At 40.5% G+C, this 15,276-nt stretch overlaps 1 protein-coding gene across 3 annotated transcripts in view; it reads left to right on the forward strand.

The window, feature by feature from the left end:
- Nucleotides 1–15,174, forward strand: part of slf1 (SMC5-SMC6 complex localization factor 1) — a 31,239-nt gene extending 16,065 nt beyond the window's left edge. For all 3 annotated transcript variants that reach the window (XM_028458622.1, XM_028458621.1, XM_028458623.1), the window contains 3 exons: nt 945–1,037; nt 1,855–2,037; nt 14,552–15,174. In XM_028458622.1, coding sequence (XP_028314423.1) covers nt 945–1,037; nt 1,855–2,037; nt 14,552–15,042 — 767 coding nt within the window. In that variant the 3' untranslated portion in view covers nt 15,043–15,174. The remainder of the gene's footprint in view (nt 1–944; nt 1,038–1,854; nt 2,038–14,551) is intronic.
- Nucleotides 15,175–15,276: the final 102 nt, after the last annotated feature.

Consider the following 15,276-nt stretch of genomic DNA (forward strand, 5'->3'; position numbering starts at 1 on the left):
TTCTGTTTCCTCTCCCCCTCCTCCATATCTTTTTGCCCCACTCTTTGCTCTGTGCACATTGGAGAGGTGCCCCTGTACAGGCGTGGCGTCCTGGGGAGAGCTAGTAAAGCATTTATTACAGGCTTTGCAGCTCTGTATTATACTGGCAAGCATAGAGCCACTCATGCTTGGCCTTTAACTTCCCTCTGAAGTTCCATCGTACATGAAAAGAGGGGGCTCTCAACCGCTAATGCATTCCCGATTTAATATTGTATCAGGGAAATAGTGAGGGATGCACTAAAGATGGGGGAAAGGGGGGGAAAAAATTGTGTTTAAAAGTGTAAATGGAATCTTTTGAGAGTCTTTCCCTCTGTATTTGTGTCTACTGTTAGTTTTCTGATTAAATATCACATGGTAACAGTGGCAATGCCCAGCGGATCTTTTGAACCTGGGATCTGTGAAGAATCCTTTTCGGGTCTTTGTGCGTGAGCCGTCTACCATAACTTCCTCTCAAGTAACAATATAGAGATGAGCAGGCAGGAAGCAAGGCTACTTTCTCATTCACTCGCCCGCTGCGCTTATGTTGACTTTTTGGGGCACAGGGTTTAAGGGGAAAATCGGTTTGTCCATTAAAGAGAAAAACGATTGCAGCGAAGTAGACAGTTTTCTTCATCTTAAATTTTTTTCTTCGTTCCTTTTTCCCTCCCTGGAAAGATTCAACCCCCCCACCTCCCCTTTCTCATCACTCTAAAATCGCATTCTCATTGGTGGCTCCCACTTTTTGTAGGTCATGATTTTTTTTTCTTTTCTGTTTGGGGACAATTCTCTGATTTTTATTGGTGCATTCACCGTTTTCAGGGGGACAATAGAAAGGGCACACCCTAATTTTGGACTTCTCTTTTCTCTTCCGCCTCTTCCCTATATTTTGTGTGTGGGTCCATTTCGTGTGTGTGTTCTGGTTGAAGGGGAGACCCTCCTCCACATAGCTTGCAAGAAGAACCAAGTGAAAACGGTGCTTCAGATCCTGTCGCTCCCTGGCATAGACGTCAACATTGAAGGTAAGACTTTCTCGCTTTTCTATTCTCTGTAACATCCATATCTCCGTCATCTCACTTCACCTCCACTGTTTGCTCTTGGGTTTCAATAAACGATTGCCATTGGAGAAAAACATGAGAGACTAAAGAGGAGTGTGTGCACGTCATCATTGGGGTTAATGAACCTTTACCTAAAATGTAAAGAGTATGCCTCGATGGAGCAAGTTGGTAGAGCCTCAAATTTATAAAGTTGCCTGATTTTCTTGGGCGACTTGAAAAGATTTTGATATTTCATTTACTGTCTTAACTCTCAACCACTGAAATATAATGACTCCTTCCATTAATAAAACACAGTACTGTTTCATAGATTTCTCAGAATAAAGTTTTATTTTTCATATTCATTCAACAGGGTTAATAATTTAGATCAGATCAAGCGTCAAAATGATACAAATTATGTCCGTTGCACTTCTACCCAAAACCAGGCCCCAGAAGAGGCAAGAAAGTTCAAGGTTTTCCACAAATGATTTTAATGCTTGTGATTGGACAAATCCAAAAAATTATTTAAGATATTTTTTCAAAGTTGCTACAAAAAGGAGGATTTCAAATAAATGGTGTGATCTGTAAATCATCAGTGTAGTCATATCACTATTTAGTAGTTGTAGTCCCAATTTACTGTATGTACTAGTTACTTTTAACTATTTTTTACCTTCCACTAACTAGCTTATTAAATAACATTTAATCTGTGTATAGTTATAGCCCATTATTTCTCTTAACTCGCTAATAGCTTACTTTTGATCATCTTGCTTACATTTATTTAAAAAAAAGCTTTTTCCCTGTATAGACAATGTAGGCTGGACACCTCTGCATGAAGCATGCAATCATGGCAACATCAAGTGTGTGGCGACTTTGCTAAACCACCGCCCTGCACCAGTGACTACCAGCCAGGTCGACGGTAGGACTCCACTGCACGACGCTCTGCTAAACGGACACATGGACATTGCAAAAATGTTACTGGAACATTCAGGTAACTTTACCAATGCATTCAGAAGCCTTGGTGTTTACAGTGTAACCTGATGCCACAAGTTATTTATTTTATTCACAAATTACCAATATAAAATGATCATTTCTGGTTCTATACTGAATCCAATGTTTTAATTTTTAAATTGGATATCTAGTTAACAAGGGTTCATTTCAAAGTAGACTCACATCTTGAGCTTATTAATATGATTTTATGTCTTCTACCCAAACATTTGTTGGCGAGCAGGTGGCATTGTGGAACTATGTGCAAAACGCCCTGGAGTATTTGCAAGTGTGAAATGGTTTACATCCCTAACAATGCCTTCAACATCAGCAGGAAAGCCAATAAGAATTTCCTGATTCTAGTCATTCCTAACCCCCAAAAAGATAATCTATTCCTTATCATGAACTTCTAATTAATCAACCAAATGTTCCTTGCTGTGAAGCTGTATGCATAACCTTCTCCTCAACGGTATAGTCTGTCCATGGATGATGTTCAATAACGGAACCCAGCTGGATTTCAGAAAAGTAATGGTGCATTAAGCAGATTCAGTGGCTTTATGCTGTTATCAATAGTGCCAATGTGTTCTTGCTTCCCTTTGTACTGAACCAGCCAACAAAAACCTATTGATGATCCACTATTGTGAGACACTAGATAAAATATTTTAGATTGAGTTTCTGCGACGTTGAAACCCTATTAGTCTCTAAAGGCACCCGCACTGCAAGGTTAGCAATGTTGAGTTGTGCAGACGGCATTGCTTGAGTTTTATCCAATATTGAAAGCGCTCACTGTTTCACTGATCTCGTGCTCGCTGCCGCTCATGGTGACCTTGTGATCAGTGCCAATGGTTAACAACATTTTGCATTTAATTGCCACTTCACAAAGCGACCTAAACGAGTGCCCCTGAAAGCAGTGGAGAGAGTTTTGCTGGCACAAATTTATCTGGTAATCTTTCTTTCCTATTTACCTCAAAGTGTTACTGCGCAGCTGTAATGTGCCTTATTTCTCTACTGTTCTAAAACTTGGATCATGACATCTACCATGTGTGACCAGCTGGATATGTTCCACAAGTTCTTCACCTCCACTCTCATTCGAAGCCACTTCCATCTCTCAATTTGAACAAAACTAAACAAATTCTACACACAACCAAGCATAACCCGTCCCTAATTGTTAAGTAAAAAAGAATATTATATATATATATATATATATATATATATCCAGGACACGCTGGAGAGACTATGTCTCTCGGCTGGCCTGGAAACGTCTCGGGGTCCCCCCGGAAGAGCTGGAGGAAGTGGCCGGGGAGAGGGAAGTCTGGGCCTCCCTACTGAGGATGCTGCCCCAGCGACCCGGAAACGGCTAAGCGGGAGAAGATGGATGGATGGATGGATGGATATATATATATATATATATATATTTTCATTATATGTCACTGACCAATGGAATTGGCTAATCAGCTAATGAGTTAGAAGAGTGCTATTGTTGATACAATCCGTGCACCCTACGTTCTTTGGTTATTTCGTTTTAAAACCAATTCAAAACTAGAGCACTCGGAGAGCATAGTCCTCTGCCAAGTACAGCTCGAGTACCGGGCAGGACACACACACAATGCACTTCCCTACTATTACTACGGCATTACCCAGAAGCTTAAAGGAGCAGGCTCAGGCTCAGCTCCTACTTTTTGGTAATCCAGAACATCACCAAATTCATTCACCGTTCAAGTTATCTTGCTAACAGACAGACAGACAGACAAACGCAAGGTAAAACATGACCTTCCGCTCTGCGCTTGGCGGATGTAATAAATAAATAGTGTGGTTATTTTGTTTTACTGACATGAAACCAAAACAGAAGTACAGAAAATTCAAAATTTCTGTTTTAAAATTAAATCTTCTGTTTGAGTGATATTTGGTTATTTACGGGAAAACTATAGACAAGAGCTCCATGTTTTAAGCTCACCACACAGAGTAGGGACGGACTTTCACTCTGCTGCATTTGATTAAATTATCTTGTCATGATGTTCACACCGATGACAAAGAGGCGTAATTTGTGTGTGTCGATGACATTTCGTTAAAGAGTTATTGATGCTGGAAGTCCGAATCTGTGAATATCTGTCAACTTTACCAAACAGTGTTATGGTCCAAATGGTATCCAAATAAACTAGTGACTGACTATCAACTGTGAGGCTGGTGTGAGGAACAATAACTGGTAAAACTTCTACGGTTTGACACTTTTTCACAACCAATTGCAGCTTTTCTGAGGGCAGTAAAGATATTTATTTTGCACGTTGTAATACCGGTAGCCACTAACGGCAACCGTCAACACACAGAAGTTGATCACAAGAAACGAGGAGCACCAGTTTAATCACGTGTATGTTTTACGCAACATCCATTTTGACTTATGCGTTTTTTTTGTGCGGGAGTAAAAGTCCACCCCCATCTGTGGGTCCACTCTGTGTGGTGACCTTAAAACATGAAGCTCTTGTTGATAGTTTCCTCGTTAATATAAAAATATCACACAAACAGAAGATTTAATTTTAAAACAGAAAAACGTAGCTTATCTTGTTTTTGATTTTTCTGTATTTCTGTTTTGGTTTTGAGTCAGTAAAACTAAATAACCACACACTTTTGTTATTTTAATTTTGTTTTGAAACGGAAAAACCATAGAACGAAGGGTACACAGATTTGTTACATATAAAACAAACATTTAACAGACTTTGATTTTGTTTGTACAGCAGTAAACAACAACCAGGAGTATACCACAAATAGAAACAGCTATTATTTATCTCCTCAACAGTTGGATAATATCCCATTCATTTGATCAGCCTGTTTAAAAAAAGGTTCAGGTACCACTGCCTAACATTAGATTGTGCTACAACTCCTTGAAGACACTATAAAAGTGAAGCCAGAATGCTAAAATATCTGAAACTGTCAGGAATAAATGAATAAATATTTTTAACACCTGCTTAGTGTTAATCTAGATGCAGTGAAGAGTTCACAGAAGACACATAAAAAATCTGAAACAATGCTTAACTCAAGGTGGATCCCATGGTATGATGAAAAGGCTTGGGGGCTATTTAAACTAAAAGGAAGCAGTAATAGTATCTGTTTATGAAGTTTTATTGAAAGGTTGCCGACACTAACATTGTAGATCTACCGGCTAAATTGGTTTTAGTTACAAGAGCAAGTTCTTATACTTGTTTTTTTGTAGCAACGTTTCCAAAATATAACTGTCCTTCAACCAAAATATGTTTGTCTATTTCATCTTACTTAATATATAGTGTCAGGATTTAAGTCACATTTTAAGCAAAAATCACCATTTCTCAGTTAACCAATTGTTATCAGAAGACGTTTTCCATTATATCTATGCTAGCCAGGGTTGATTACAAAGATTCCAATGAGCTTCAAATAGAAAATCCATAGTGTCTAGATGTTTTTGATTTAAGTAGGGCCTAAAGAGTTACAGTCTGCCCCAAGACAAATACATTTGTCATTAGGCTTTGGAGGCGGAGGCAGTCTGTTTCTTCCCCACATGATTTCTAGGCTTTCAAGATCCCATCCCTCTTTCTCTCTTTCTGTGTTGCCCCCCAGTGCTGTTCTTCATGATCTCATTTTAATTCTGCACTCAAGTTTTTTTTCTCCCACACTTGTTACAGTAACACCAGAAAGATATCTGTCATGTCTTTTTGATGAAAATTAGGAGAGTCAGAAGCTGTTGTGTGCTCAACTGTCATGCCCTTTTTTGTGTGGTGGTGTCACAACAGAAGTGTGTGTTTGCATTGCTTGCATATGCACTCAGAGCTCAGGAGAGTGGAAGTAAACTCGATGGGTGTAGGTGCTCACAAGGGCGGGGGGGGTGTCACTGGCTGTATGGCAGCAGGTGGAGGAAAAACTGTGTGTGTGTGTGTGTGTGTGTTTTGAGGAGTGTCTTTTGCCCAGATGAACACGTCTCCCATGTAACATACCTCTGCCTCAGCTCACTTCTCAGTTTGACTAATTATAGTTAATTTGATCTGACTTTCCCATTAACACATGTACATATTCTGTCCTCAAAAAATAAATTAGACTGGGATTGTTTAGTCCCACAGAGGAAACAAGAGAGCAACACCCCCCACCTCTCTTTTCCTTCCTTCCCCAGTATCTGGAGGGAGAGCAAATTAAAAGAGGTCAGACCAACTAGCATTCTCTATCTGTAATATTAGTGTGTGTGTGTGTGTGTGTGTGTGTGTGTGTGTGTGTGTGTGTGTGTGTGTGTGTGTGTGTGTGTGTGTGTGTGTGTGTGTGTGTGTGTGTGTGTGTGTGTGTGTGTGTGTGTGTGTGTGTGTGTGTGTGTGTGTGTGTGTGTGTGTGTGTGTGTGCGTAGCAGATGTCAGGCTGACAGTCTGGGTTCCAAGTCTTTTTGTGGGGGCTTAACTGAACAACCGGAATGAGAATTCTCTTAATCTGGAACACCTTCAGGCTCCTTCATTGTAGTCCTTTGTCTCTCCAGTAACTATCACCTGCTTACTATTTCTTCACCTTGATGGTGGTTTGTCTGAAGGCTACAGGCAAGGGTTTGTGTGGAGGTGGTCCTCTTAACTCATTTTCTTCATGATTTTCATTTGGTTACTATGGACACCATCAATAAGGTCAGGCTGTTTCCTCCTTGTTGGTATATCTATGTTCAAGATGTTATTTGTGGAAAGGTTACGTTTGGAGGCAGGCCACACTGTACTTACTGTTGTTACTCTCACCTATGTTGGTGTTGGTTATCTCTATTATGCTCAAGCCATAAAGGACTTGAATGCTTGTGGCTATAATCCTACCACACACACACTGCCTTTAAAAATCGTTCTGGCCAGGTAGACGCGCTGCATCTTCCCATGAGGAAAACAGGCAAATAGGCCATTGGGTTTCCTCTCTTGTCCTATGTTTAATATATTCTTATGTTTTTTGTTCTTTAAATGCCTACTGCATTTCCTTCAACTATATATTTCATTGTACCATTCATTCTGTTGTCCTAGTTGTTTCCAGCAGACAGGCTAAACCTAGCTGCCAAGGTTTTTGTAGGCCGGAGAGGGCAACACTGACACTGGCACACCAACAAAGCCTTTATTTGGGAATGATCTCACCCCTTTGTATGCTTCTCTGCTTGGAGGCCTGTGCTCAGTGTGTGTGTGTTTCGGGGTGAATTCTGTGGGGGAGGAATAAATAGATCCCATCCCCTCCACCTCAGTTTTTCCAGGCTTTTGGAGCTGGCAATGAAAGGATGCCATGGCTGAGGGCAAGGCTGACGATGCTGTCCTCCCCCTCCTTCTATCGCCCAAGGCTGCCCCACATGACCCTTTGTGTTTGTGTTCGCCTTGTTTTCAACATAAACTCAAGTATCCTTGGATTTTGGTTTATGCACGCACAAATATTTTTACAAATCTCGGATGCTACAAGTGTATTTCAGCTTGAGGTTATAGACCGGTGCGCGCGCATTTATGCGCATGGATTCACACAACCATGAGAGGTTTTTTTCTGCTTTTTCCCTCCCTCCTCTCTCAACTGTTTTAAATGTTTAAATTTTTTTAGGTGACCGTGGCAGCCAGCACCTCTGATTTGAATGGAAAATGACCTGGAGCTTTTAGCTGTGCAGCTCAGACGTGGCTCACACACAAACACACTCAAACAGACAAACACACACACACACATACATACTCACAGAGACAAGCAGAAAAGGCGTGTTGGTTGGTGAGCGGGTGGAGAATTAAAGAAAAGAGCCTTTATGCTGTCACCACCCTGCTCGTGACCACAATCACTGATGTTTTCCTCTCAGTGTTACTAAGTGCAAATGGTTTTTTTTGTGGCGTTCTCACACAGAATTGCAGAGTCCTTAAGAAATGTTCAGGTGATAGATTATGGGGTCATATTCATTAATTTTAATATTTTCTTCTTAAGTTCAAACAAGGCATTGCATTGCCCCACTTATTGTGAGTTCTCGTTTGTGGTGCCAAAAGTCGCTGTTCATAGATCTTTCTCATCTGTCGGTATCTGTTGAAAAGACACACTTGCAAACACACACACGTAGGGCACAAGCCAACCTCTTTTTCGGCTTTTTGTTCCTTGGGTTCTTGTTTTTTTTTGGGGGGGGGGGGTTGCCAAGGTTTAACTTTGGATCTCTATCCACAGAATAGGGTGAGACCCCTTTTTAAACCCTGTGTGTGTGTTTTATACAGATGAGGGCCTGAAAGGAAATTGAGAAATAGGCTTGATTTTGAATTTGCTGCCAAAATATCAATGCCTCCTGACATGAGTAGGTGGTTTAGATAGAGTAAAATTAAATTAGAGTAAGATGCCAAAAAACAGTTAATATCTTTATTTCTTTTCCAAGTTGTCTCACACGGTCAGGGGTTGGTCATGATGATGGCCATATATAAGCTGCGTTCTATGTTCAATTTAGCAGCACGTTTTTTTGGTAATTTATTTTATTTATTATAAGTTGAAAAACTTAAAACGCTCAAATATGGTTCAAGGTCAAATACAATTTATTCCAATAATTATGATAATTATATAAATCAATTGAAAAAAAAATTCTTTTCAAAATCCTGCATCATATCAATCTCATGAACCCAATATCGCGTATCCTATTGAACTGTGAACTTGGCGTGTAGCCCCACACTTGTTGGCTTGTTAGTAGCTAGGTGGTGGTCTGGTCATAATTTAAAAAACAGTAAGCTGTAATTCTTTACCTGTAGGTGTAAATATGTGTAACTGCTTGTTTATATGTGTTTGGTCTGTGATATCCTGGTTTTTATTTGACTGGTGTACTTGTAAACAATATTGAATCTATTACGCTCTTTTTTTTAATTGGATTCTACACAAAATTAAATGTGACATGTGATTCAGACTAGAGTTAATACCTGTTTTATTCATACAGGTTCACCAATAAAACACTTTCTTTTCTTTAAGTAGGAAAACAATGCACTATATAGATAGAGATCTTATATCATAATTAATACATCCCACGAGACCTGTTGGTTCTGTGCTGTCCAAGGGCAAAGCTTACAAAACTTCCTATTAGATTTTATACACACAATACAATAGAAATATATATATATATATATGTTTTGAATTCAACCAATTGATGCAAGATACCAAATCATCTTTGTTGAAATGTTTCCCATCTAAACATATGTCAAAATGTTTTTGTTTTTTAGGGCACGTGGTTTCTATGACACTTTTTAGGATTTGACTTTTTTTGTGTGTGTTAGCATTATGACTAGGAGCTTTCAATTTGTTGAAATTTTTCAGGAAATCAGATTAAAGTCTTCACCAAGTGACTTTTCTACCACAATGGTGGGTGGGACTACCTGGAAGATAGAACCAATTAGAAGACGTGGCCTTTGTACTTGTCATTTGGCTTTGAGGGTTGTGACAAAGTAATATCATTACATCCACCACTGTCAAGTCAATCTCAATTTTGTGCTGTTCCTGACTTGAAAATAACTTCTCTTCACTGTATGTTGTTTCCTGGACTTCACTCAAAGAACCAGACCTTCAATTATTTTTTTCTTTTTATTCAAAGTATTATTTGTAGGTAGGTACATTAGCTTATGTGAATCGCTCAATGTTATGTCCGAGTTTCTCGAGTTTTACTTTTGAACAAATTGTCCGTGCAGAAGAAGTTATTATGAAACCCGTGGCTATTTCGAGGTCTTACCAGCTGTCCATCCAATCATGTAAAAAGTCTTTGCACATACAAGTTCAGTCCCAATTGAGGGTAAAGAACAATTTCCTCTGTAGCCTGCTAAACATGCACTGCCATTATCCCAGTTCACCCATAGTGACTGGTCAGTGTCATTATAAGAATCAGGTGTGCACACTCACAAGTGGGAGGGGTTTCCACCTGGCCCCTCCCCTGCTTAGCATTAGGGTTTGAGGCAATTTGACAGAACAACCACTATTTGCAATCTTTTCAGTAGCAACTCATTGAGAGTTTTCTCATTTTAATCACATCCCCAGAAGCTATAAAAATGAAAGACAAGTAGATATTAAATTGTCTTTGTGAAGTGATGAAACTGAGTATCATTTACTATTTTAAGAAAGCCGTCATCATTTTTGGTCTTTGAGCTAATATTTTTTTCTCTGCTGAGCTGCATCGAGCAGGTATTAGAAGATCTAATACCAAAGGTGCTGCAGTATATTTGTCTAGTGACAGTTGTTGTTTAATCTTAAATAAAAGTAAACTAGGAGTTTATGTGCACTATAACCCATGCTTTAGAATGGAAGCTTGCACAATGTGCACACCATTCTGAATGTATCATTTACTTAGAATGGTGACATATGGGAATATATACTACGTGTTTCGACAGTTACTTAATGCTTAGGGCTTTTGTACGTAGCTAGCATGTGTGGCTGATCTTCTCTTCCACCATCTGATGCCTCTCCGCTGGCTGCTTTGGTGCTTTCCTCAGTCGGCCTTGTTGTGTTTTGCTGCAGTTTCTAGTCACCAGCTAGCTGCTCCCTGTGGATGATGTGATGCCGTGCCCCTGGCTGCAGTTCACACAACACACTCGCCCTGCCTCTCTTCTTCAGGCTGCGGGGGGAGAGAGACAGACAGAGACTGGAGGAAGAGAGAGAAATAGAGAGGATGTTTACCATGCTGTGGAGCTGCCTGCTTCCCAGCAGAAACACAGAGAGAGAGAGATAGAGAGAGAGTCATGGGGGAGGGAGCTCTGCATCTTTCTTGCTTTCCCTCCCTTCCTCTTTTTGTGCCAATTTTCCCTCCCTTCATTCCAGCTTTTATATTTCTTGTCTTCGCCTGCCCTCTAAAGGCCAAAGGGCTTTTTTGCTCAGTATGTAAATGAATGCATTTCTGTTCTGCTGCTGGTGCGTGAGGCACTGGCGTTAGCACAGCATGTGAATTCCCTCTATTTTATGAAGCTTCAGGTTTAAGGTCTTACTACAGCGTTTCCACAAATTGCACGCACACCCCAGCACACACGTGCACACGCAAAGAACGGTGTAATTACCCTATGCTCTCATGTAATCCCCCAGGTGTTGTATTTATCTCTCCTGCAGCCTATCTGACACCCAGCGCCAATACCTGGATTGACTTCAGTCACAGTCCCTGCTTAACAAACCATTCCCCAGGCTGTATCCTCATACCACTGTCTGCACAGAGTACACGTATTACAATATAAACAACACGTGATGCTATTTCGCCGACTTCTGTTATGTTCGGATTTGCAGTTTACTCCTGGATATGACCGTTGACATCTGTATTAAGTGCAATAGAGCTGTGTAGTGGAACATTAAAATGTGCTTCAGGTTCCGTGATAGACAATAAGCAGCAACTGTTTTTCACGTTCACTGACTGAAACACACACACAAAAAGAAATGTTTAAAAAGCAAGAAAGAAGCACAAGCTGATGCTTAATGGCAATAAAAGTGAGAAATTCAGGCAGGTAAATATGCAAATGTGACAAACGGCAGACAGCGCAGACGCCGTTAACTCTCAGACAGACAGATTCACTATCAAACAGGCACTCGCAGTCAGTGGTGCTGGCTTTCAGGCATGCCGAGCCCTGGGCCGTGCTGCAGGGAGCCTCTCCTCCCACACCAGTGTCATCCCTGTGACTGGAGCCTGTCTGTCAGCCAGCTTTGACACAAAGTCAGCAGAGAACTCTGCTTGGGGTTTCACTTTTGTTTTTCTGTGGTGAAGTACGTCTGTCTACGTATTTCTGATGCAGGGCATGACATCATTTTATGCTATAATTACATAGTGATTCTAAAATATGTAGTGGTGATTTCAGAGTCTTAGAGGAAGATGCTTGTCTTTGGATAATGGCTGTTTTAAACATGAGTGCAGCCGTATTCCCACCGGTTGCATCTTTAACTGTGTTGTATGATACGGCTCATGTCTTTTCTGCTTCTATGTATTCAGTTTTTTTATTAGGGGAATTTAGTTGAAAATATTTTTTTCCCCTGTGAGATGGTTTTTATACTTGGCAGCTGTTCACTTATCCTTTCACTGTGCCTGCCAAAGGAGAATCCTCACTGCACACACTTTGTTAATGAAAATATTTGTTTTTGAGCAGATATGGAAGAAATACACCTGACCCTTTAATTTCCCCTAAGCAATCAGCAGCACTGACTAAAAAGCCAGTTGTAAAGGGAAAAAATAGCACAAATAAGGACGTATTGAGAAGGATTAGTTTCACCTTTGGACTTTGAAGCCCGTTCCATACGTCTTTGAGCTTGTCCAGACACGACAGAGATGAATGATGGTTATGTGGTCACACGCGGCTGCTTGTGGCTATAAATTCACATTGGAAAACAACTGTAGTGCTTGTTTTTGTGAACTTTCCCCAATGTATCATCCCAGTGTTGGCTTTATTTCAGACATCCTAACCAGACTAACGCAGCCATTCTCACCTGATGTGTACAACCTTACACACCCGCATGCAGCACAACCCCTAACCCTCCGCCCCGCTGTTCTCTTGTGACCACTTTGATCAAATCTGTGCTCTTACGTCCTTGACTGCTGCCCCCGATGCCTGACCCCTGCATTTGAAATTTCCCTGCTTATGTAAAAGTTTATGTAGATGAATACCACAAATTATGCAGATTGAGTTTTTGCCACTCAGACTTGAAGCACTAAAAGGTAGATAAGTGCTGATGACCTTCCCCGCTAACATCTACGTGAGCTCTCACCGATTATCTCATGACTGCTGCAAACATCATTCACTCTTTGGCAAAGGTGGAGAGCAATTTCGGAATTCATTGCAATCCATTTTTAAACTATGTCATTTCAAGCTTAGCTTTAGGCAGACTCTGTTAATGCGGATGATGCCACTGTGCAGCGTACAAGCATGATTGTCTTGTTCTTTAAACCATGATGCTACCTGCAGCTGCACAGTGGCTCTAAAACAAAACAAAAACAACAACTTCCAGCCGTGGCATCGAGCAGCTCTCAGCACCCGGTGTGTCACGCCAAGCCTCCACAGAGCCGTAAACTCGCTTACAAGTGGCAGCAGCATCAGCGAGGTTGAACAGTCAAGTGCCTTCAAGAGCAGTTTGCCATAGAAATAGTTAGATGTGAAAGCAAACAAAAGGGCTCACACTTGACTCGACCCGCTCCGTGTAGGCTTAATGTGCTCTCGCACGGGCCCGTCTGACACTGGAAAATGGCTTTCAGCCTGAACAGAGGAGCAAAGAGTCAAGATAGAGATGCGAAATGTCACAATTATAACTTTACAGGCCTCTCAAAAGGGTTGAAAAATGTGCTACATCCAACTTCAACTGTCATGTTTATTTGAGACTCATCCAGATGACACTATCTGAAGTAAGGCTGAATGGGCCATGGCATGGTAATCAAGCTTGTTTGGGAAGCAGAAGAGGTTGGCCAGGAAAAACAATCAAACCTTGACAAGATCAAAGTGGTGCGAAAACTTACTAACAAGTTTATCTAATCAATAACTGGTAACACTACTTAAAGTTTTATACTTAAGGCTGACATAACGCTGTCATTGTTATGACATGACACCTGTGTTTAGCATGAATAAGGTGTCATTAAGTCTTGTTTTGTTTCCCTAACCCAGTAGATTCCTCCTCCTAACCCAAAAAATGCTAATATAGCTCCAAAGGTGTCATAATTTAGCGAAAGGTGTCATTATCATAATGACAGCGTAATGGCAGCTTTATGTATAAAACTTCAAGTAAAGTGTTACTGAATAACGTTCATCATCTGAGATCACCCTTGTAAATCATTTTCAACAATAAATGTAGTAATTAACATTTAATATAGAGTTATTTACAGGTTTTTGATGACAAGGGTGTGTCAGCACTGTTACACACATGCCTTAAAGGGATCCTCCACTGTTTTTACAAATGCAGCCTAAAACCTTTGAAATGTCCTTATTAGAAGATCTGTCCCTAACAAAATGCATTATTTTGCACCATATTTGTTTTATTAACTTTTAAAAATGGGACTAGTTTACTGTTTAAGAGCCTGTGCGCCACCATGTTGAAATTACATCATTGATGACGCAAATCGCCCTTTAGTCCATTGAGTTCTATGGGAGAGAAGACATTCAGGATCATTTAGCAGCTTTTTAGTCAAAATGACAACTTGTGATGCTTTGGGTTGCTCTAAAAATCAGTAAAAGAAAAAAAAAAAAGTCGATGTTAACCTCTTTTGTTTACCGAAGTTTGATAAACAAAATCCGTGACACGAAAAAATCTGTGACCGCTGGGGGCGACAGTTCCAACTCTGCTGTCTCGTAGACAAATTTGATATGACTTGATTAATTCTTTGGTCAATACAGTGGCTCAACTTAGTTTAAATATAGTAAAGGTTTGGTTTCACTTGCAAAATGAACAAAGGGTAAAGCCCAAAATAATTTTAAGGCTAACTTAAGTCTTTAAAACGGTAAAAACATATGCTTTAATTTAGATATCACACATAGAAATCTGAAGCTAAGGTGTTAAATCATAACATTATTCATATGAGTAAAGGTTGTGTGATGTGATGCTGTACACTTCTGTTCTCTACCCAGGCTTTGAGCTTCTCCGACAAAGTGACGGATACGGGCGCTTTCCTCTGGATATGGTCTCTGCAGAGAATGAAAAAGAGGAGCTCCTCCTCAGTGCTCAGGCTGGAGATGACACCTTTAAGAAAGAAGTGAGTGAGGTCTCCAACCTTCCCCTCCTGGAGGCTGGATCCACTCTGTTAGCACATCTTATTTTCACCTACCACCGGGAAAGGGGCGTCCCTCGACACGTGGGGGACAGGTCCGTTAGCCTTGCTGAACGACTGGTCCAGGCTCTGGAGGAGCAACCTGCTCAAAAGATGACTTCAGGTTGGACTAACCAGTTTGCAGTGCGGCTGGTGGAGGACGCAGAGACGCTGTTGGAGCTCAGCAAAGGGATGCATCAGGCTCAGGTGGCTCAGGCTGTGAAGGACTGTAAAGGAGAAAACACAATGTTCCTGATGGAGCTCATGGACGAGCTGAAGTCACGGGGAGAGGAACTCGCAGCATGTCTGTGACAAAGATGACCTGCTTTAACATTTAAATGTGAACACTAAGTCTGAGTGAATATAAAAGGAAATGAGACAACTTAAGTTCATTGTTTCACAAGTTATTTGCAAAAAGAGATATGTTGATACTATTTATTTCCCGTTACCTCCCTCATATTTTCAAAATGTGTTTAAGTTACTCATCACTAAAGTTTATTTCTATATGTGTTTTTTCAAAAAATAAAAAGTTGAACATTCATGAAA

The sequence above is a fragment of the Gouania willdenowi genome, chromosome 9 (genome assembly GCF_900634775.1).
Source record: "Gouania willdenowi chromosome 9, fGouWil2.1, whole genome shotgun sequence".
Taxonomy (NCBI): Eukaryota; Metazoa; Chordata; class Actinopteri; order Blenniiformes; family Gobiesocidae; genus Gouania; species Gouania willdenowi.